The 23,189-nt window shown below is 42.8% G+C and overlaps 1 protein-coding gene across 1 annotated transcript in view; it reads left to right on the forward strand.

Moving 5' to 3' along the window:
• slx4ip (SLX4 interacting protein) overlaps positions 1 to 23,189 on the forward strand; it is a 34,158-nt gene continuing 10,969 nt past the window's right edge. Inside the window, exons 1-3 of the mRNA XM_083696405.1 lie at positions 1 to 142; positions 12,832 to 12,921; positions 13,246 to 13,372. Of these exons, the coding sequence (XP_083552531.1) occupies positions 116 to 142; positions 12,832 to 12,921; positions 13,246 to 13,372 (244 nt within the window). The 5' untranslated portion in view covers positions 1 to 115. The remainder of the gene's footprint in view (positions 143 to 12,831; positions 12,922 to 13,245; positions 13,373 to 23,189) is intronic.

The raw sequence follows: 23,189 nt of genomic DNA on the forward strand, positions 1-23,189 counted from the left end.
GCGCAATTATCAAATTTGAATCCTTAACCGTTTAAGGCCGGACAAGTAAAATAAAGTTATATGTAGTAAACCCATATAATTATTATTACGGGTGAACCTCACATTTTTGTCATCTATGTCTCCTCACAAGATTGTCATAAAGGTAAGTGAGTGACATAATGAAGGGTGCTGTTTCAAATATCTGCTAATCAAATCCTGACAGTGGCCACAGGATAGTTGTGTCTGTACTGTAAGACTCACAGTAATTGATGAATATAATTATTAACAATGGTACAGTAAATAAGTTGTTCCCCACGAATGCCCATCCTGGTGTGAATTAGTGACAAGTATGACAGGAAACCTAGCAAACACAGCCATGTTCTTTTTGCAAAGTAGTGACAACCTACTCCGTTTTGGTAGCGGCAACCTTGTCAGAAGGTAGACGTTACATACCATTGAAAAATTTATTGAATTGCTCGCGACAACGTGTGCAGCGTATAGCCTACATGGAGACGACCGGCGACGAGCAACCAGACGTACCCAGTACGAAGTAGCAATGACATTTAGGTTTTTGCCTACCAGGTGAAAATGAGGGCTACCTTTTACGTTGCCACAGCCGAGTATTAAGGGAACGTATTTACCTTATGCTCTAGCCAAATATACACAAGTATAAACATGTTGTCCCCCACGAATGATAAAATGAGTGACGGAGAAGCCTGTGATTGAAACAATACGTTTATTCATAAACGTTCTACAAATTTCGCCAATAGGCTAAGACAAGATATTTGCACAGGCAATTTATTTGGTTACCAATGCCACTGACTATAAACCTAGATTACATTACTCTGGTTGGTTGATATAGGCCAAATGTCGTATTAAATTATGCTGCATAACAGACTTCCCTTACAAAATACTATTCCCAAATTCGTTATGCTATAGGCCTAATGCATTAGGCTGCATTCATAACCAGACTGAAAACTTACCAGAACGTGTGTAGTGCTTATTTGATTCGTTATCAGTCTTGCTTCTTACAGCTTTGGGTTGATTTCTCAAAATATTTTTCCCAAATTCGTTAGCTAAGACAAAATATTTGCACAGCCAAATTATTTGGTTACCAGTGTGAATGGCTATAAACCTAGGTTACACAAACTCTGGTCTGCATTTTGATATGTGTATTACATTATGCTGCATAACAGACATCACTCACAAAATATTATTACCAAAAGCATTAGGCTATAGGCTACTGTATTAGGTACAGTCCTACAGCTGCTTTTGTAGCCAGATCGAATGTGTAGTGCTTATTTGATTTATTATAAGTCTTGCTTCTTCTCAAAATATTATTCCCTAATTCATTAGGCTGTAGGCCTACTGCATTATCCATTAGGCTACTCACCTACCTCTCCACATTGCACCCTAATATGACATTTTTAATGATGAATCGGTGTCACCTGGAAACTCTTAAACAGTCTCTATGGCAAGATGCATCTTTCACCATAGTTGAATAAAAATCGGGCCAATCAGAGTAATTTTGTAAATGCCACATCTGTATGGCAAGACACATCATTCACCCAAGTTTCATCACAATTGTCCCAGTGGTGTTGGAGATAAAGCGTGTGACATACGAATGGACAGAATTTTGTGACAAACGAAATCATAGACCCCTCCCCTTTCATCGTGTGGGACAATTATAAGTGAGCTGAATTCATGAACTATCACACAACCTGTCTGTCATTGAGTCATAGCAGTATGCATCAGTCACCCACAGTGACATGTAGCAAGAATGGGCAAATTTGACAATGTGTAGTCTACATTGTATAGGACTTCCAATGGTAGTATAGTGTTTGTGGGACCAATAGCATAGTGTAACATAACAGGCTAAATAACATTGGTGTTGGTAAATGTTTGCTTGTAGCCCTAGCAGATGGGAAGAACAGATTTAGTAGAATAATTAAAGCAAAATTTTACCCTGTAATCTTGTGGATATTATGTTGTGGATATTTTGTTTTCATTCGTCAATAGTAGACACATTCACAAAAAAACACATTTTAAAATGATCTCTGAGTCAAGATATCTCGCTTTGAATGCCCTGATCAGTCCTGATGTTCCAAATCGCCCATTTGAATCAATTCCTACAACTCCCAAGATTCCCCTCTCCCTCCCTGTGAAGTCCTTCTGTTGAACATCGCTAGAGTTAGCGCGTGCTGCTCTCTGGGAATCACTGGTGTGGTAGAGCAGGTCAGAGTAGAGCAGGGTCAGAGTGCCAAATCTCTTGGCTGATGTATTTTAACGCGTTATGAGACTTGTTTAGGAAATAAACACAGACCTCGCGTTTCGATAGCTATGATGCAGCTGCATGCGAAATGGTTATATACTGTAGATCACCATGATACAAATCGAGACTGTATGCATCATGGATTGACCAGAAATACACATGAAAATGGATTTCAGGTAAACTTCCCCTTTAAATATTTATTTGAAGATAGTTGCTTTTTTGGACCTGACCATTCTGTTAGCTTGCGTTTTGCTGCAACCTCTTCTGACACCTTCATTAGTGAATGCGCCGTGAGTCAAGTCAGGAGTCTACCTTGTCTCAAGTAGCGCGTAGTGAGCTCAATTAGGATCAGTTTGATTCAGGTGTGTGATTACAAGTTATCATGCTGTTGTGTTGGCACCAGGATGGCATCAACCTTTATGCCACAACGCTACATTAACAGAAGGTAGTCATTAGGTTACTTTGGCACCAACTTTGCCACAACGTCACCACAGCCTAACTTCAAAATTGCGGTTACATACTGTTACTGTTACCTGGAACTTGTGCTTATTTGATTCATTATCATTCATTAACAGCTTTGCATTTATTTGAAGGCAGTCCATAGTCCATTTGAGGTAGGCTGAAAAGTTACTGGAGCTTTTTGTGCTCATTTAATTGATTTCCAAGGATTGAAAAACAAACACCTGACGTAAGACAATGCAGGCCATGATGAACAAGAGTGTAGTGCTTGCGGAGACTGAGCACCGCAGCGAGCCTATTATGATGTTATCAATACGGCTGTGTCATTATAAAAACCAATCAATTTCAAGACTTAGTTCACTGTGCTTTCAGAGCACTAAAGGACCATTGACTCTTGCTTTTGCAGTAAAGTATATTTTTTGTTTCTCAGAGAATTCACATAACCTGATCAGATGGGTCAAAGTGAACCCAGTCAAACCCAACGTGACCCACATGGCAATCTGATCTGAAAGAAGACAATGAGAAAAAGGAAAGAAGAGAACTAATGCAAATTTAGCATTCATTCATCTGGCTGCCCTCCTCACTTGCTGTGGAGGATCTGTTGTAAAGGAAAGACTACCCTCCGGTTCCATTGATAGGCCTAACACAAGTGATAACCACAGCAGACCTACCTCCTCTGTATCCAAGACCTGCCTCTGGGTGCAAGATAAAACGTCACTCACCAGACCCAAGAGACTCTGACAACGAGCGAATAACAATTGGTAAAGTATAGGAAAGGGGGGGCGACTCGAGGCTTGTATGCACCTAGGACTCAAGGCTCTTGTAGCTCACATTCCCGGACCTCCCTGAGAAGCAGACAGAGGACAGCTAGAGTGGACTGGCAGCTGCCAAGAAAGGCATGAGACGAGTGAGCCACAGATCAGCGAGCAGCTCTGACTGTGAACAAGAGACCAAAGAGGAAAAGAGCACACTAGACAAAATGTTTCTGGCAAAGACCATGTCAGGACCGAAACACTGACACTGTCAACTGCTGCTCTGTGACAGGGGACATGGACCGAAAAGGCGACCACAACTCTGCAAGAGCCAAAACACCAAAGAACCATCCAGACGGCAAAATTGACACTTCCATCACTGCACAAACTCCGAAGGATGATGTCTGCGGACACTACAGAGGACATGGTGAATGCAGTTGAAGATAACCTTCTTTATGATTGAGAATATTTTTTTATCTCATAACTCAAATATATCATAACCCATAAATAAATTAATGCATTCATCTTTAAAGTATTTTTGTGTTCACTTGGTATATTTACCCATTTGTCTTATGTCAGGTGTCGTAATTCTAGCGTGACAGAGTCACTGTCTGTCATATGACAATGGCTGACCCTCTCTCCAACATGCTTAGTAATCGCCACAATATGAAGCTGTGACAGCTGCATACATCTAGCCGTACAGGAGTGAAGGCCCAGGACCCAGACTTCTCTTTCTCCCATTTATTCTGCATAGACTGATAACAGTGCATATGTCAAACTGAGGTGACATGTTCCAACACTCAACAAATTACGAATATAACTCAACACTTGCCAGGTCTGATCGCAAAAATAATTAGTAATATTTCTAAGAATAACATTGTATTGTTATTTTATACCTGAATCATATTATTGAATGTGATAAAAAAGTATCACATCAGGTTCAGTGATGATGTCTCCTATAGTGTTATGTTTCCTTTTTTTGTTCCATTTCTCCGAAAACTAGCCTGAAGTAAACAGCTGCCTGGATGGGATTCAAAGATATTTTCATTCTACTGGAAACACTCACAACTGCACAACAAAACTTCTGATGCATGGGCTCTGTCGCAGCACGCTCTGTTCTCTAGTCTGTTGCATCTCTGTTGCATCTGTCACCCGCTCGTTTTTGCTATGACATATCCCAGAGTCTCCCTTTAATCTGATCATCGGATCCTATGTGTTCTCCTCGTCCTCCTTCAGTCATACTGTCTTCCTTATGGATTAGCCACTAGAGGGAGGTATTGACACATTTTAGAGCAGTTGCCTTCGCCACAGTGCCATACAATATGAAGCATTGTTGTAGGCATTGTTTATCTGGTTAGGTTTAAGTCTGTTAATTATTTAGAAGGCCAAGTTATTCGTTTTTTTATTCAATTAGCCTACATTTTATGATACACTTCAGAGAGCCTATGTTCCTAACTGTTGTTTAGGTACTGTCAGTACAAGGTTTACATTTATGGTTGTAAAAACTGTGTTGTGAAGTTGGGTAAATGTGAAAATACTGAAGTTTGACTAACTGAGAGTCCAAACATTGAATAAGCAGGAGCATGAGTAATCTATCTGGTTCGCATGAGTAACCTACCTAGCTAGTCACAGGCGGCCCTTTCTGTCTTGTTTGTAAGATGGGGTGAAGTGTTGGGCCTCTTTTGGTCTTGTCACGGCTATGTGACAAGTTTCTACTATGCCTTTTCATTTTTAAAGTGAAATAAAAAATAAAGTTATAGGCCTAGGCTATACCAGGGCTCATAGTCTGTTTGAAATTAAAGCCGCTTCTTGCAAATCTCAAGTCTGACTGTCTCCCAGACAGGCTTTAGTTAATGGTTGAGAGATGCAGACCTGCAGAATTTAATTCTTCAGAACTAGTACCGGCCATCCTCAGCCCAAAGCCCTATCGGGAATAATGCACATCAGATGTTTCTGTTAAGTGCAGAAAAAGCCATTGGTCTCCCCTTTTGTTGATGTTTCATTTATTAAAAGTTTTGGATAAGGACTCAGGACGTGTGCACTGATCCCTCACATCCTCCATAATGCCGTGTGTGCCTCCTTGACCAGACATTGCATGCACTCTCTCTATCCGTTTTATGCATGCCTGCATACATAGGTTTAGACCCCCCCCCCTCTCTCTCTCCTTGTGTGGTAGAGTAAATACTCTGAGGTTCACTGAAGGGTCCTTCCCAGTGGGTACATAATGATACTTGAGTCACTCTGCCTGAGAAAAATCGGAGAGACACTACCATACTCAACCAAGTAACCACAACCAAGTAGCTATTTTATATTGGGAAAAAACAATCAGTAACATTCTAGGCGGTTCTATGCGGTTCCATTATATACTCTGGGCTAGGGCTGGGCGATTATATAGTAATATAAATATACATATTTATTTTTACTTTTGGATGATACACAATATATATATCTCTATTCCTTATTTATTTCCTTATAGCCTGTATGAGGCTTAACATAAGTTCAAATACAATTCATATTAAAAAAAAAAAAACAGTCCGAATTTTTGCTGTGACAAGACAACATCTTTTTGAAATAGTTTTTTGTGCAGAGAACATCTGCAAGATTTCTTTGTGCGCAAATCCGCTATTCTCCTCTTTTCTTTCTCCCGCGAACAGCAGTCTGCTGCGCTCCTTTGAAACATAGTTTGTGGGGTGGCGCGTGGCCACAGCTCCAGTACCCAAATACAAACAGAAGAGGGTGAGAGGTTGGCGTTGCCAGACTCTGTGGTCAGTGCGTGATCTGGACTTATTTGACAGACAGGCCTATGAGGTATTACAGACGAGGGAAACTACGCAGATATGTTGACATAAACAAAATGCTTGTAAATAATAATAAAATGTAATCACATTTTATACAGCTCATGGCCATTTTATGCACAGGCCTACATAGGCTATATTGGTAAAACTCAATATGCCGCGGCCCTACTCTGGACTCTTCTTTTGCTTAAAAAACCCCATCCACGGTTCTAGCAGGTAGGAATTACACTGGGTAAGAGTGAGTGTCTATCTTTTTTGTTTTAATTAAGCCTTGTCAGTTAACCAGGGTAGTGTAATGAGAGGATAATCAAAGAGACTTTGAGTAATCCCACAGCCACTTTTCTTTTCAACTCGCTGTGTTTTGGTGGGCTGTGCAGCAGTGTCTTGGGATGCTAGCTCCTCAGATGTTTTTGAGGCTTCTCTCCCTGGCCTGTAGAACTGCAGGAGGTGCTGGTACTGTATGCTCCTGCATATATGGGCTTAGGCTTTAGTGACCTGCCCCTCCTCGGACCTCCCCAAAGGGCCTTTAGGCTTACACACCACTCATATGCTACTGTCTGCCAGGACATTACTCCTCCAGAGCCCTGCAATCTGCCTTTTATTAAGCAGTATCCACCAGTGACGTTGTTAACTATCTAATATAGGGGGGATGGAGCTCGTGTTCTGAGTTTGAGTCAGTGTAATGTCCGGGGTTTGTGTGCTGTTTATCACAAATTAAGATTAAAATATTTCTGCAGAAAGAGGGGTGTTAGCTATCAGATGATACCTTGAGTTTGAAAATATCATAAGTGATATAAATAAGTGAAGTGGATTTACGTCTGGTAACAGAATGACTAAATGGGTCCCCATACACTTACAGTAGGCTACATCTGGGGGGGTCTGCTGACAAGTAAGAATAGAGAGTTGTCCCATTGTAGGGAATGCCAGGTGACTCATAGTCACACAGAGAGTAACAGTGCACTGGGAAAGAGGAAACTAAAGCCTAAAAGCGGTCTTGTCACACTCCAGATCTAAAGAGCTCCCCTGGGCTCCTAGCAGACTGCTTGGGGATCTGCTACGCTGTGATTGGGAGAAGAAAAAAGAGGGGGAGAGAAAGAGAGAGATGCAAGTTTTATTGAGTGAGACCTCATCTGCTGCCCCCTCTCTCCCAATGTAAACATATGTGGCTGGTTAATGTTAGCCTCTGAGCTAAGTGCAGGCAAAAGGGTCTGGTTCTTATATGGCGCGATAGCAATGGCAAAGGGCAGGGAGGTGGGGTGGCGGGTAACAGTGCTCAGCGAGTTTGGGCCCTATGCCCGTCTTTAAGCACTGTAGACAGGAGGATGCAGAGTGGGGTCTGGGATAGAGATAAGGGAAGGTAGAAAGTGTCTTGGGAACTGAGTGTGATATAGACCAGAGCCATGGAGGCCAGGAAAAAAGGGAATGGAGTCTTCTGCAGAATTGCTCCACTATTTATTTACTAACTGATTAGAAGCAGAAAATAGAATGGCTCAGTCATGCTAAGGTTTGGGTGTGGACCTTGGATTGAAAGGTAGTTGGAGTTTTAGCTATTCATCAATGTTTTGTGTATACGTGTTCAAGTAGGCTATCTAGGCTTTTTGGCAGGTCATGTTAATCAGATAGGCTATTTGGCAAAGGAGAGAATTAGGATAGAGAGTTTTAGCTTGGCATACATGAGTACCCAGTGCATTAATTAATTAATAGTGTGACAGCACACAAAAGATGTCACAATAAAGGATTTGGTATTGAGTAGCACTGGTAGGTGCTTATTGTTCAGTCCTCACACCCTCTATACAAGCATAAAAGGCCTCTCTTGAGCAGAGAACAAAACCGTGTTGGCCCATTTTAGTATGTGTGAAAAGAGTAACTTCCTCTGGAATTGGCCCTTAATCGTGTTAGGCTATTCTTCCCAATAACAGTGGCACTTGCTTGTATCTTGCCCTAAATGTTTCCAAGAGCATATAATGTATGTAAGCTGTAATGTATACAATATATAATATTATCTACCAAATTTAGATAATTAACAATAATGATTGGAGTTATGCGTGAGCCCAGAGTTTGTACAGAAATGATAATCAAAGTAGCCTTAGTAGCCTAATTATCTTTGAAGGACTTTCTGGCTGGAGTTCATGCAAAAGGTGACAGAGGAGAGGAACCCAGCATAGGATTTGGAATTAGAATAGAACTCTGAGCCCCTTTCAGATCTCTAGGGTGAGTAAGGCCCTTGTGGTTTCAATTACTACCTCCTCCACAAAGGATTAGGCTATTCCTGAAGGAGTTGGTAAACAGAGGCCATTGCAGGGCTTTCTAGGAGGGCTCATTACTTGAAGGTCATAGGTCACCTCAGGGCCTCGCAGGTCACCCATTTGTGGTGGTTGATGCAAAACTCTGATCACATGATCATGATCAGAACCTTTGGCCGGCCAGTGAACATGATTCAATTAGTACTCAATTTGAATATAAATGTAGGCCTGTAGCCTAATGAACTGTAACTGTACTGTGAATAATTCCTGAGGCTGAGCAGGTGAGATGATGAAGTTGCCTAGATATTTCTACAATCAATGGGCTACATTTAGGATGTGACTGTATGTTTCTATGTGGGCAATTCCTTCCAAAGCCCTTCTTTTGAGAAGGCCAGGGAATCACATGCTGTTTTTCTGTGAGGGACAGACCAATGTTTATCATTAAAGTCCAGTTCCCAGTCTTGTCTTGTCTACTGCACTAATATGATAAAAGTGAGCTATTCCACAGCTAGCTGTCTGGCTCCCTGCCCAAACAAAACTCAATCAGACCCTCATGGACCTCTTAAGGGATTCACCCTGCTTCTTTACGCAGGGACCATGAACAGAGACCCAGTTGGTCACTGACCTTAGTATTAATCTCATTAGCTTTATATTAGTCTTGGACCAGAGATTTATCATATGGCTTTGCGTAATTCTAAACTATATTGATTGATCCTACATTAGATGGATCACAACCTCTCTGCACGGAGACAGGGCCTAATGCACTTCCATGCCCTTCAAAATTCAACTAGTTGAACATGACACTTTAGGACTGGGAACATTCCTATCCTCAGTTGTAATGGTATTTTCAGACTTTAGAAGGCAGAAACTGAGGGCAGGATCCCAAGGCCAATCTAGCAACAGCACTGGTCCAGGAAGCCACCGTGGGACTCGGCAGCCAGTCCTCTCTCCATGTGTGATTGACAGGACCCGTCCCTCCTCTGCTGTGGTTTCCCACGCACTGGTAATTGTCAGAACCAGTCAGCTGAAACCACTGGTCAACTGTGGATCGCCACGAGACAAAGGGCAGAGGGCCGGGTGAATGCAGAGCTGTCTGTAGGGAAGAGCTGTCCCCCCCCCCCCCACACACACAGTGGCTTGTATATAACGATTGCTCTGTTTTGGCCAATGGCTTTTAGTATTTCATGTGAAAGGTCTCATTGGTTTTTGAACAAGTTATTTGCAATAAGGGTGCATCATGTGTTTAAATGTGTTGTGTATTAGCCTAGTTTGTTATCATTTTGTTGATTGTGATTGTGACCAGCTTAAGTGAGACATTTAGGTAGATCACCCACTTTCAGAAGACTATGTTTGAAATTAAATATTATTCTTTGAATATGTCCATGAATAACAATAGCCTATTCCAATGACATCAATGAGTCTAGTTAAGTGTGGCAATAAAAGGAAAGGGTATCTCCCTGGTCAGCCACAGGGGGGCGCTCGTCACACTCATTAACCCCAGAAGAGAACAAGTTAGGGCATAGCTTCACTTACATTCTTGTTTACAGAGAGTCAATTAGAAAGAAAAATGCTTTCATGTGGAAAAAAAAAAACATTTGGCAGCGTAATTTTCCTAGAGCAGTTCCTTTACTTATTTGATTTTTTTTTTTATCTCACTTTACTGAAGATTCACAACCCCAAAGTTGTTGTCTACTGCAAAGTCAAATTAGTAGGCTTTCTCTGAGATTTTGAGGGGGATTCAAACTTGTACAGAGTGGGGAGGAGTTACAATGTAACTTTGAAAAGGAGAGAGGCGTGGAGGGAGAATGGTGCAGAGAAGTGTATTCCCAGTGTATAGGTCTCAGCAATGGGCTTTCTCCTACACACCCCAGGTAATTCACTCTCTCACTTCATCTTCACAGCTGGCTCTTAGAAACACAGGCCCAGTCTGGGCTTATTCCTCACACTGCCGGCCCTATCTGCAGCACCTGGGTCTACAGGAGATCTGCCGGCTGTCAGAATGATAACTCTGCTGTGTGGAATGTCTCTTTGTTTTTTTGTGTATTAACTCACTGGTCTCTGAGTAACCATCATCTTCATCATCACCATCATCATCATCATCACTGTATCTGTATGCCTACTCCTCTGTGTGTCCTAACACTGTCTGTTTTTGTCTTTGTATGTCTGTGTGTCCTCACTCCATATCCCTGGTCAGGTTGATGTCTTTGGTGCATTATCACTCTAAGCTCCTGGGGAGTGCTGTTTCTCAGACCTCTTCTGAGTTGCATTGCGGGTGGTCCCGTTCCATCCATCACAGACTTGTCCAGAGAGAGGAGAGGTTCACACGAGACAGAAATATATTCAATTTCTGCGGCGGGCAGCTTTTGCACTCATGTGTAAACCATAATCAGGCTGGCTTGAGAGAGATGTAACAGCAACATAACCAGCCGCGGCGTTTCTGGCCTCTCAGTCCCATGTGAATTATTGTCATTGACATGATGACGTAGGACCTCAGGAATCCAGTCTGTAGCCCTCTAGTGCTATTCACAGTACTCCGCATTATATAACTCAGAACTATCAATGCAAGGCTTACATGGAAGATGATCGACAGTTGATGTTTTTATAATAAGCTATGTGTGAATTGCTGAGTCTGGTTTGATTGACTCTAAGAATAAAATTAATAAATAAATATATACACTGCCTATAGAAAGTCATCATACCCTGTGAAATCTTTACCTTTTGTGACATTACACCCTGGAAATTAAAATAAATCAAATCTAACTTTTTTTGAGCTGTATGTACACATTATAACCCTCATCATCAAAGTGAAAATAACATTTTTTTTAAATTCTGGACAATTATTAAAAATTAATTAGTGAAATACCTGGTTTGGTTAAGTGATCAGCCCCTTAGAGTATACCATTGTAAACTTGCTCAGGTGCAACCAATCAACTTCCAGATCAAACACCAGGCTAATTGCCCCCCACCTGACATCAATTGTAGTGGTTTTGATTACTTCAGAATAAAACCAGCTGTTTCTTGAGGATTCCACTACTAGAAGTGCATGGTTCTGCAAAGAATTCACCATGGTTGGAAAAGTACTTTCAAAAGGCCTCCGGGATAAAGTTGTAGGAAGGCACAAGTTAGGTGAAGGCTACAAAAAGATTTTGAAGGCTTTAGCTATCCCTCCGAGTACCGTTCAGAGCATCATTAAGAAGTGGAAGGTGTATGGCACCACCAACACCTTGCCTAGATCAGGCCGTCCAGGAGGACATTGATCAGAGAAGCTACCAAGAGGCCAAAGGCAACTTTGAAGGACTTACAAGTCTTTATGGCAGGGACTGGTCTGTCTGTGCATGTGACAACAATCTCACAAGCTTTACACAAAGCTGGCCTGTATGGCAGGGTAGCAAGAAAGAAGCCTTTTCTGAAAAAGTGCCACACTCAGTCTCGTTTGTGCTATGCAAAAACACACCTGGAAGATTCTGTTGCCATGTGGAAAAAAGTTTTATGGTCAGACGAGACTACTACCAACTTGCGTCCCTCTGCTAGACAGCTGAAGATGGGCAGGTCATTCACCTTCCAACACGACAACAATCCTAAACATACTGCCAAATGAACAACGCAGTGGCTTAAGGATAGAAAGGTGAATGTCCAGAGCCCTGACTTAAATCCAATAGAAAATCTGTGGATGGACTTGAAGAGAGCAGTCCATCGCCGCTCACCACGGAATTTGACTGAACTCAAACAATTCTGCAAGGAAGAATGGGCAAATATTCTCCAATCTAGGTGTGCAAAGTCAGTAGAGACATATCCAAACAGATTGATGGCTGTAATTGCAGCAAAAGGTGGCTCGACAAAGTATTAAATCAGGGGACTGATGACTTTTCCAACCCTGTTATTCTTGTTTTTCATTTTTTATAAATTTTCAGAACTGTCGCCTTTTTTTTCATTAGTTTGATGTTGTATGGCTAAATTTGTACATAAAGCTGGAAAAAGTTATTTTTTTTAATGGGTTTTGATTTCAGGCTGTACGACAAATATAGTAACTATTTCAAAGGGGTATGATGACTTTCTATAGGCACTGTATGTGTGTGTGTATATATATATATATATATATATATATATATATTTTTTTTTTTTTTTTTTTTTTAAAAGAGATCAGTAGAGCAACAGTTAGACAGAGAAAGGGATAGGGAGGGAGGGCTGATATGAGAGGGGTGATGTTAGGGCAGGAGTGGGGGTCGAGGTGGTTTGTTTGCTGTCAATCACCGACACTCTGATTTCCTTTGTTGTCTGTGAGCCTAGTGCCCCTTAGCAACCTGTTGCTGTCCTCCCTCTTTGTGTTGCAGTGTGGGAACTTTGCTGTGCTGGTGGATCTCCACGTTCTGCCCCTGGGCGGCCAAGAGTACGCCAGCTGGTTCACTACAGAGAATACAGAGGTACAGGCATGGGAAATTGTGTGTGTGTGTGTTCTTTGATATTTTCATTGTTACAGAGATATAAACCATCACCATCCCCACTCCACCACCTCTGCTGGCTGTGATCACTCCACCCTGGCCTTGTCCTTGCGACTGTTGTGGACTTGGTGTGATTGTGCCCCCAACCCCACCCCCCCAGCTTTATTTTTAAAATGGCTGCTCTGCTTAACAGTATATCTCACCAGGGCCAGTGCACACCACTTTCTGCCACTGTCTTTTTTTTTTGTGTTCTAACCTAGAGTTGGAATTTTGTACTCTCACACTGTTGCTTTGTGTGTCCCATAGGATGTCACTACTCTGATCAGAGATGCTGTGGATCAGAGGGTCAAGCAGTATGTAGAGTGCCTACACAAGAGAGGCCAACAAAAACAGAAGAGAGAGCTGACTCCTGCCAAACCTTTCTGTTTGAGAGGTATACATCACCAGTTGACCTGCATCCTTGATCCTTCCCCATACTACAATACTGCCTGTACTGTCCTAACCATAGGCATTGCATTTACACTGCACTACTAAAGCCTCACATAGTCTGTTGCAAAGCCAAGATCACACTCTGTCTCTATGCTTGCTTAGAGTTGGAACTGTTCAAGTACAGACATTTTCACTATACCTGCATCATCACTATACCATATAGGCCAACAATTACTGCGTAGATTTGGAAATGTTATCACTTTTGATCTGATTGCCTGAATACTGCTCATTCCTTTTACATTCAGTCAGCGCTCGTTTCCTCTCACACCATCCCTATATGGTAACCTCTCTATACGTAATTGAGTGAAATGATTTATTTCCATTGCTGAAAATTTGGCCCGAGCACATGACTCTCCAAATGCAGGCGGGGTGGGAATATAGTTGCAAAACAATCTAGAATGTATGTCATGGTTACCTTGTTGGAGTGAGCGTGGGTGGAGACTGAGGGAGTGAAAACAGAACTAGTTGGGACTTGGTGGCTTTCAACACCCAGGGTGTGACCTATGGAGACGGGGACTGATATGGATGTTGAATGCTGTTTAACTTGGCAAGCCTTAGTCACAGTTACATGTATATGTGAGTCCACAAAATGCCTGGTGTTTTTTTGGCACTTCTGTTGGCAGTGTAGACATACCTGTGTGTCTCTATGTGTGCATTTCTTGTAGATACTGTACCTAGCATGGATGCCAGCCTTTTTGTGGTGTATCTTATTGTAAAAAATATTTTTGCTGCCCCAAGTCCTTTGTTAGCCGTTTAATATGAATGTGCAAGAGGTAATGTTAGCTGTCCGTCTTTCCACACATTCCTCCACCCACATGCTCTTGCTGCACTGTAAGAACAGCCTCAGAGTAACCCCCAGCTGTGTGGTAGAACACAGACAGGATTGGCACAGGTAGCACTTAAGGGCAGTTAAACAGGACTCACTCAGCAGGAGCAGGCCTGACTGTGAGAGGGGAATTACAGGGCAGTCTGGCCCATAAAGTTTCTCCTGCTCTCTAGAACACTGCACCTCCAGCTCAGTGTCTCACGTTAGCTACGCCCTGCTACTCTAGGCCTCAACAGGCACTGTCCTATAGTCCTGAGAAAGAGGTATACAGAAGGAGACTGTGTGTGTGTGTGTGTGTGTGCGGGTGCGGAGGGTTGAGTGTAAGGATGAGAGACAAAGAGAAAGCGAGATATATCCTCCCCCTGGGCGAGGTGTGAACAGGCTGACAATCTTAGGTTACTGAATAGCTTGACTCATATTCCCAGTAACAGACTGAGGAGAGACAGACAGGCCTAATGATGGTTAACAGTACACACACACACACACACACAAACACGTATTGTAAGGTGAAGAGCAGTATCTCAGCAGTGAGATAGGCATGTACAAATAGTCAGCGAAAAGCGATAGCTCTGTTGCTGTTGTGTGTCTTTCACTTTCAGGTGATTAAATGTACTTATGCCACTAATGTATTAATGCCACTAAAGCAGTGATTAGTTGATACAGTATTGACTCGTAAGTGAGTGTAATGACATTCTTGGGCTTTTGTTGTGCCTTGTGAGGGAGGCTTTGGGGCAGTAAAGGTGGAGACTGTGTGAGGAGCAGGAGTCTAGGGTGCTAGTAAAAAGGGGAGGAAAAACTCCCAGCTTAAGGCGGGAAGCACAACAGACCTCAGGGTGGGTATTAAGTACAGGGGTCATCTATTTTGCTTGCAGGTCAAATGCTAACCTGCTAATCTTCAGAGAACTTTCAAACTGGGCCTAGCAGGGTGGGTGTTTGTGTGTGTGCTCAGCTTGAATTCTTTTTTTTTTTTTTTTTCAGAATTCATTTAGAAAGTACCATTTTGTTTACATACTCCCCCTGTTTCAGGGCTCCAAAAGTATTGGAACAAATCATATGATGTCCAAATAAAATACTCATGTTTAGTATTTGATTGACAATCCTTTGCATGCAATAACTGCCTGAAGTCTGCGACCCATTGACCCCACCAGACGCTGGGTATCTTCTCTGGTGATGCTCTACCAGGCCTGTACTGCAGCCATCTTCATTTGTTGTATGTTTTGAAGTCTTTTTGCCTAAAATCTTAGCAAGAAATTAAATGCATGTTCAAGTGGATTTAAATCTAAAGATTGACTTCAAGTGAAGAACTTTCCACTTTTTGGCCATAAAAAAGGTCCCTAGTTATTTTACCGGGGTATGCGGGAGCCATCTTTGCTCCATATGTTTAATCTGCATTGAAAAACTTAATTTATTTAAGTGGTGACTGCTATAACGTATGACATTTAGCCTAAACAATCATTTAAACTTTACATCTCGATCACAGCTTGACAGACTAAACTAAACAGTTGGACAGCATAATAAGAAGCATCACACACTGCATTCATAATAATATAACTTGTCTCATGTCTATGTCATATAGCCTATAGGCAATCATTTAATAATAATAATGCATTTTATTTGGAGGCGCCTTTCAGGTCACCCAAGGTCACCTTACAGAAAAGAAGCAATTTGTCTATAAAATACTGATTTAGGTACCATTCAGGGCCAGCTCTGAGAAAAGGCGACGGTAATGGCCATGGCTGATTGCTCTGTCAGTTGCCTCTAGTCTGTATGTATTTTGACTGTAGTTTCCAGTCAGGTGACAAAGTGGACGGTTAACGACATGTATGGTGTCATGTTAACTGACGACCACATATCCGTTGTCAGCGAACCCGGCAGCAGCACTTGATACAGACAGATCCCATCAGTGCAGCTGTTAATGGGTGTTTCAGTTTAAGGTGTGAGTGTAGATTAGTCATCTTTTTCATGCAAATTTTGCAAATAAACTTGTCCAAATCTGCAGGCTCTCCTTTATCGTCAGGTCGGAACCCGAAATGCTGCCATATAGCAGCAGTGGCATTGTTTTAGGGACCAAGTCATTAGCGCTTGTCATTTTTTTTCTCCTTCTCTAACCTTAGGTGGAAGAGGTCACGTGCAACAGCCTAAAAGTTACATTCCTGAAGGTCAAATATTGTAATTCTCTCTCTGACCACGCTGGTAGCGGTGTTGTTACACATTGTGAATTGACAAACAGCGCTTAATTTGGCAGTTTGATAGATAATGGAGCAGAAATGTTATGATGGTGTTGAAAAGCACACCGTGGGCATTTACAAATTCCGTGGGATACCATTATACCGCCCATCCCTACTTCAGAATACATTCTGCTGCTGCTGTCAGCAGTAACATCATCAATTAGGACAAGTTAGACAGTTCTTTTGTCAGCAAAACATGCCTAAACCATAGCACCCCTCCCACCATATTTCACAAATGAGGTGGTATGCTGTAAATCTTTTCCCCAAACTGTCCTCTCACTCTGGTACATGATAATATTTCTCTTATCTGTCTATAAGACCTCTGCAGGCTTTTTAGGTACTTTATAGCGAACTGTAACCTGACCATCCTTTTTGAGGATACCTAGTGGTTTGCACCTTGCAGTGAAGCCTCTGTAGTTCAGCTGGTGATGTATTCTATGGATGGTAGTCTCTGACACATTCACCGCTACCTCGTGGAGAGTGTTCCTGATCTGTGGGAAAGTTGTTTTGTGTTTTTTCTTAATAATGGTGAGCATTCTTCGGTCATCCACTGTAGAAGTCTTCCTTGGCCTACCAGCCCGTTTGTGATTGCTGAGCTCACCAGTGCTTTATTTCTTTTTTAATTATACAAATGTTTTTTGTAAGTCTAAGGTTTTTTGGTAAGTCTAAGGTTTTGGCTATGTTTCTGATAGATTTGTCTGATATTTCAGCGTCAGAATGGCGTCATTGACTTTGATGTCTCTTTGGTCCTCATGTTGACAGACACCAATTGCAGACTCCAAAGGCAAATGCAAAGCCCAGACTCAGTACTGGGCATTGACAGCTCTCTATAATTTCAAAATGGTGAAACCAATCTGAAAAAATAAAACATTAAATTAAAGCAGAGAATCTGTACTTTAACCTCATAGTAATGATTTGATTTCAAATCCAAACTGTTGGAGTATAGAGCTCAAAGAAGACATAATGCTCTTACGATGTTGGTTTCTCATATATGCATAACTGACACATACATTTAACTTTTGTTGCTTGCTTCTACATTAGGGCAAACTCAAAACAACGTAGGCTAGCCTCATATAAATAAACTGTCATTGTATAATATTCCTAATATACAAAAACTCTGCTGGTGTGTTCTATTAACAGAAAACAGAAACAGGAATAAACAGAAATAGAAATTATTTGTACATTGTAAATGCAAATAGTTTCTTTGAATAAGAAATGTACCTGAACTTTATGTTAAGCCTCATACAGGCTATAAGGAAATATAACCATATGAACAGTGTCAAGGAGAATAGAAAGCATATTTTCCTGAGTGAGGTGACAGGCTGTGTGTGTTTCTGTGTTGTGTATCTGTGGTGGATGTGTAGGGGCCTGGGGTAGTATAAATGGTCTGGGACAGGAATAGGAGAGTGTGCATGGTGATATGTCTGGGGCTGGTATAGGAAGGGTATTCTGGGTCTTATGCTGGGCGGTGTTTGTGCTGGTGCCAATGTGGAATCACAGAGGCTTCCGCCAATACCCGGTGTAAGAAAAGCGTAACAGCCTCAGCTGTTGGCACTTCAAATGAGCCATCAACAGCTTTTAACATTCTTCAGCTTTTTATGTGTTTGGGTTTATCAGTGTGTCTGTGTGTGTTTGGGTTTATCAGTGTGTCTGTGTGTTTGGGTTTATCAGTGTGTCTGTATGTTTGGGTTTATCAGTGTGTCTATGTGTGTGTTTGGGTTTATCTGTGTGTGTGTGTGTGTGTGTTTGGGTTTATCAGTGCATGCATGCATGCTTGTATGACACCCAGTGAACCTGTCAGAGGGGGCCATATCTACAGCCAACATAAATCCCAACTAGTTCTCCAATCTCAGCTGCAGGGACCATCAGTTCCTTTGCTTTTTTTGCAGGCTACTTGAGAATTCATGATTAGCTCATAGCGATTTGATTTATTTATGTTTTTGAGAGGGCTGGACAGCAGGAACTTTTCCCACCAAACATCTTGGCTCTGTAAAAGCAGAATGGACAAGCTGGACCTAAGGAGCATGTGGAATGGGAGTTTGGGATGGGGGTGTTGTATTCTGGATTGGTACACACCCACATTTTTCAGGGGCTAATTACAGGTTGAAAATGGAAAACATAACACTTCTATGTTTTGAGCTGCATGTTTTTGTGAGCTCAGTAGACAATTATTTGAGTAAAGAAGTGAGCTAGTGTTCATTCACTCTCAGAACCCCAGAGTGTCTCAGTTTTCATTCTGGCAAATCATGCCACTCTGATCTCAGCCCCTGCACTGATGGTCAGGAAATCCCGTGTCAAATGTGGCCCTCATGAATAACGTATGCACCCTTGTCACGCTGTACACTGTCCAAGTAACTTTTCAAGGGGCTTTCCTTTTTGCTTGTTTATTTATAATGTTTGCTGTGTGTAATCACCTTGTGTGTGTGTGTGCTTTGATCTACTTGAGTAGTGAAGTTTACATTGTGTGTACAGTATTCGTAATGTGTGTTTGGCTCCTTAGAATGTAAACCAAGAAGGTCCCTTTTAACAGGGATTAAGTTAACATGCCATTTCAAACTGTCAAAGCATTTTAGCAGATGTGTAGTTTTTTCTGTTAGTATTGATCCAGTGGATTGATCTCTTTCACTGTGGTGAGTGTAAGTGATAATCCTGTCCTGTGCCTCCTCACAGATACTGTCCCTGTCACTGGATGGAGAGGATAGGTGTGTGTGTGTGTGTGGGGGGGGGGATCTAGGCGTGTGTGTGTGTGTGTGGGGGGGGGGGGGGGGGGGGGTCTAGGTGTGTGTGTGTGGGGGGGTATCTGTGTGTGTGTGTGTGTGGGGGGGGGGGGGGGGGGGGGAGTCTAGGTGGGGTGCCTGTCTCTTGCAGCCCCTGGGCAGGCGGTCTAGGGTCCCTATCCCTCTCCTTCCACAGGTGCCAGGGCTTAGGGGAGGGAACACCTGCCAGCCTGTTTCCCGATGGCCGCGGCAGGCTGGAGAGGCATTTTCCCAGGCTCCCCAGATGAATGGTCACTAATAGCCGTGGGAGAGGACTTTGCGAGCGCTGCACAGTGTACCACTGACTCCTCTTGGCAGCCTTCTGAAGGGGGCTTAAGTCAGCCTGGCCACGACCGCTGCGGAAAAAGCACAAGTGTTGCTGGATAGCTTTACTGTTCGAGAATGTGTTTACGAACGACCATCTCCCTCCCGACAAAGAATGCAGAGGATGTGTAGTGGGTGAAAGAGAGAAGAGGAGAGACATTCACTCTCCTCCTAACATTAGCTTTATTTAGCCCCCCTGGCCTTTGAAGCCCTGCAGCCCTGCACTCTAACTTTTTTTTACAATGTAACATACTGTAGCTCATTGGTAAAGGGGTCAGTGAGCCATGGACGAGCATAAAACATGGAAATAATTAAACACCCTCCCATCCATAAACTACCTGAGTTCGGTGTCTCCCCAGCACTCTCCATTCACCCTCATCAGTACCAGCGAAGCTTCAAAGAACAGCTCTTGACCCTCACTTCTCCATGCTCACTTCTCCTACAGTTGTCTTTACTGATGTTGATATTGTTTGTTGGTTGTTGTTGTTGTTGTTGTTGTCTGTAGCCAGGGCTGTGAGTGACTGACTGGCCTGTTAATAGAGAGCGTGTGGCAGAGTTACCTGTCCTGGTACGTGCGACTGGGCGTAAGGCAGGGTGGGATTAAGGGAAAGGGGAAATGGAGACCTGTAGCAGGAACAAAGGAATTCCAGGGCCTTGGCTGGAAATGGATCCTGGTCAGAGCAGCCGCCCCAGCCTGCCTGCCCCTCTACCCTCTCCCTCGGCCCCTGCTGGGCTGCCCCCTTCCCACTGGTGCTTTGTGGTGTTTCTGTTGCTCTTTAAATCCTGCATATAAGCCCCTGGCCTCACTCAGCAGCAACACACAGGACAGCCTGACTCCACTGCTAACCCCCTGCCCATTATCACACATGCACACACACACACACACACACACACACACACACATCTCTCTCCAGGGTCATCTGCAGTCTCTTAGGACACAACCACATCCCTAGCCATGGCTGTCATACCACACTCTTTCCCATATAATTAAAGAAGGGGAATAGTAGCATGAGCACGGATCAGATTCATGTGACTGTTCTCCTCACCACAATCTGGTCAGGGAGACGGCACATGCTCTCCTGAACTCAGGAAAACTATTCAGCCTGACCAAAGCCCTCGCTTTAGGAATTAGTGATCATTTCAGAGGATCTATGTTTCTCTTTCCTCTTTTTGTTTCACTTCTGGAGAGGACTATCTCAAGGCCTCGGTCATGTGCTCCTGTGAGATGCTTGTTTTTCTTGGGAACAGGTGTCATGGTGTTACACTGTGCCTGACTTGTGTGTGTGTGTGTAGGAAAGATCTAGCTGGGATGCCTTTATGAAAGTGCAATTCACAATTAATTGTATGCAATAATGCCTTCCAGACCTTGAAGGTATGAGGTCAATATGTTATTCTGAATGCTCCTTGTAAAAATTATGTTTTATTGTAGATGTCTGAACCAGGCTAATCACTTGTTTTACTGCTTGCAGTGGCTTTACCTGTCTATTGTCATTACCCCTGGTAGCTGGACATAGATTTAATCTCCATGTGTTCTGTATGCCTGCTTTATCTATTTAGATTTATAAACACACAAGCATGCAGATTTACAGGGAGAAAGAAGGAGCAGAAGTGGTCTGGATCCAATGAGACCTTGATGTTAGATTTAAAGGGCCAATGCACCTTGGATCAGTGCATAACTCAGGTCCTCAAACACCGCCGCACATCATTAATACAGAGGAGCTAAATACCCAAGGAACAGTTTCCTATCATTTCATTTGCAATATACAGTTGTTTTGAGAGGCGTAACATAAAATATGTACCATAGATAACCCTTAATGCTTTATTATTAGTAGATTATGACTGCACCATGTTTGTGCGTCTGTTTTTATATGCTTTCTCTGTTGTCCGTTGTCTATACTGTTTTTGGGCTCTGGATTCCATTCTAAACTCTTTCGTGGACATTTGCCAGACTATAAGTTTCATTATTAGGTCATGTTGCTGTAAATGTTAGGGTCGATCACTAGAACGTTTTCTAAATCATTGATCTCCCACCACACCCCACCACCCCAATCACATGCTCCAGTATGGGTTGGCCTGCGCTACCATGCTGTGGCGTATTTCGTAACCATGACGAAGGGGTCACCCAAATGTTAAATTGAACACTCATGTGCAAATATTGTTTCAGGTGGACGTTGAGCAGGATGATAAGGCACAGTGCTCAGCTATGGCTGCAGTTACAGTTACAGAGAGAGTGTGATGTCCTTCCAGGAAAGCCCCCGCTCACTCCTTACATGTGGGTAACTTCCTCAACCCCCCCCCACTCCCCACTCTCCACCCCACTCAGGAGGATGGAGGGAGGCGGTCAACATCAAAGCTGAGATGTCAAAGGACCAGGATTCTTTGGCTCTGATGTCTGACTGTCCTGCTGATTCAACGCGTGTTCATAAAGGATTGTGTGGGAAATACTGTTCTCATACAATCTTAGCCTAAAAACAGACAGACAGACTAACAGTGAGTCCTCTGTACTTGCCCCTAATTCACTATGGTTATAATGCATGGTGGAGTTTTGGTAAAACCTGGTGAAGTTTCCATTTCAGTACAGTAACACCAATGGATTGTTATATGAGTCACAACAACATGGTCAGAATCTACATGGTGAGTTTTGGATGTGGCTGTCTTAATGATCTCCTCAGGATATGACTGGAGTTAATTAAGTCTGTTCCATGGGGGGTTACCTTTGACCCTTGCTTCAATGCCTCTCACCCCTGTCTGTCCCATTTTACAGCCTCAGCTTCTCTGGATGCCTTTGGTTTGTTGACTTTACTTTCCCTTCATTGTTTTCCCAGGAAGTTGTGTGTGTGTGTCTGTGTGTGTCTGTGTGTGTCTGTGTGTGTCTGTGTGTGTCTGTGTGTGTCTGTGTGTGTGTGTCTGTGTGTGTCTGTGTGTGTCTGTGTATTTCAGCCCTGGCACCAGTCCTGTAGGGTGACTTGTTATGTTGTTGTTTTGTAGTGGATTATGAGCTGGGTGCTCTCAGAGCAGAGTGATTACACTATTCTTTGTCTTTGTGTTCTCTTTCTTGAGAAATGGCATATTATGTTCATTTTAGATTGAATAGGCCTAAACCTGTCATAATATTGTTGTACTTCAAATCACAAAATAACCAAGCAAGGCCACCTTCTTTATCTAGAGAGTGGCTATTCTGTAGTGCCTGAAGGTGGCTGCTCCTTTACAGATCAGTGTATTAAAACTCTGTGGACTACATTCTTGCCACAGAAAGGGGTCACTTGCTCCCAAAGGAGGCACCAGCAAACTGTTTGTGAGACAGAAAAATGAATGTAAGCTTAGCACGAGAGACCCTGGGCCAGGGGCCAAAACCAACTCTGCTCTGTGCAGGACTTTATAAAGTTTAAGCAACAGCTGATGTCTCCAGTCAAGCCTTTCAGTGGTTCCCAACTCTGTGTCCAGACATCCCTGTCGGACTTGTCCTGGGAACTGGCAAACTCAAATCACCAGGGAAGGGAATGAAAATGCCTCTGGACCAGGACAAGTGTGTTCTATGAGTGTAATGGACTAAATCAAAGCTTTTAAAAACACACAAACCCATTCCTGTGCAATGAAAGATGCTTGTTTCGTGGTCTCCCTATCCCA

The sequence above is a fragment of the Argentina silus genome (assembly GCF_951799395.1).
Source record: "Argentina silus genome assembly, chromosome: X".
In the NCBI taxonomy this organism is placed as follows: domain Eukaryota; kingdom Metazoa; phylum Chordata; class Actinopteri; order Argentiniformes; family Argentinidae; genus Argentina; species Argentina silus.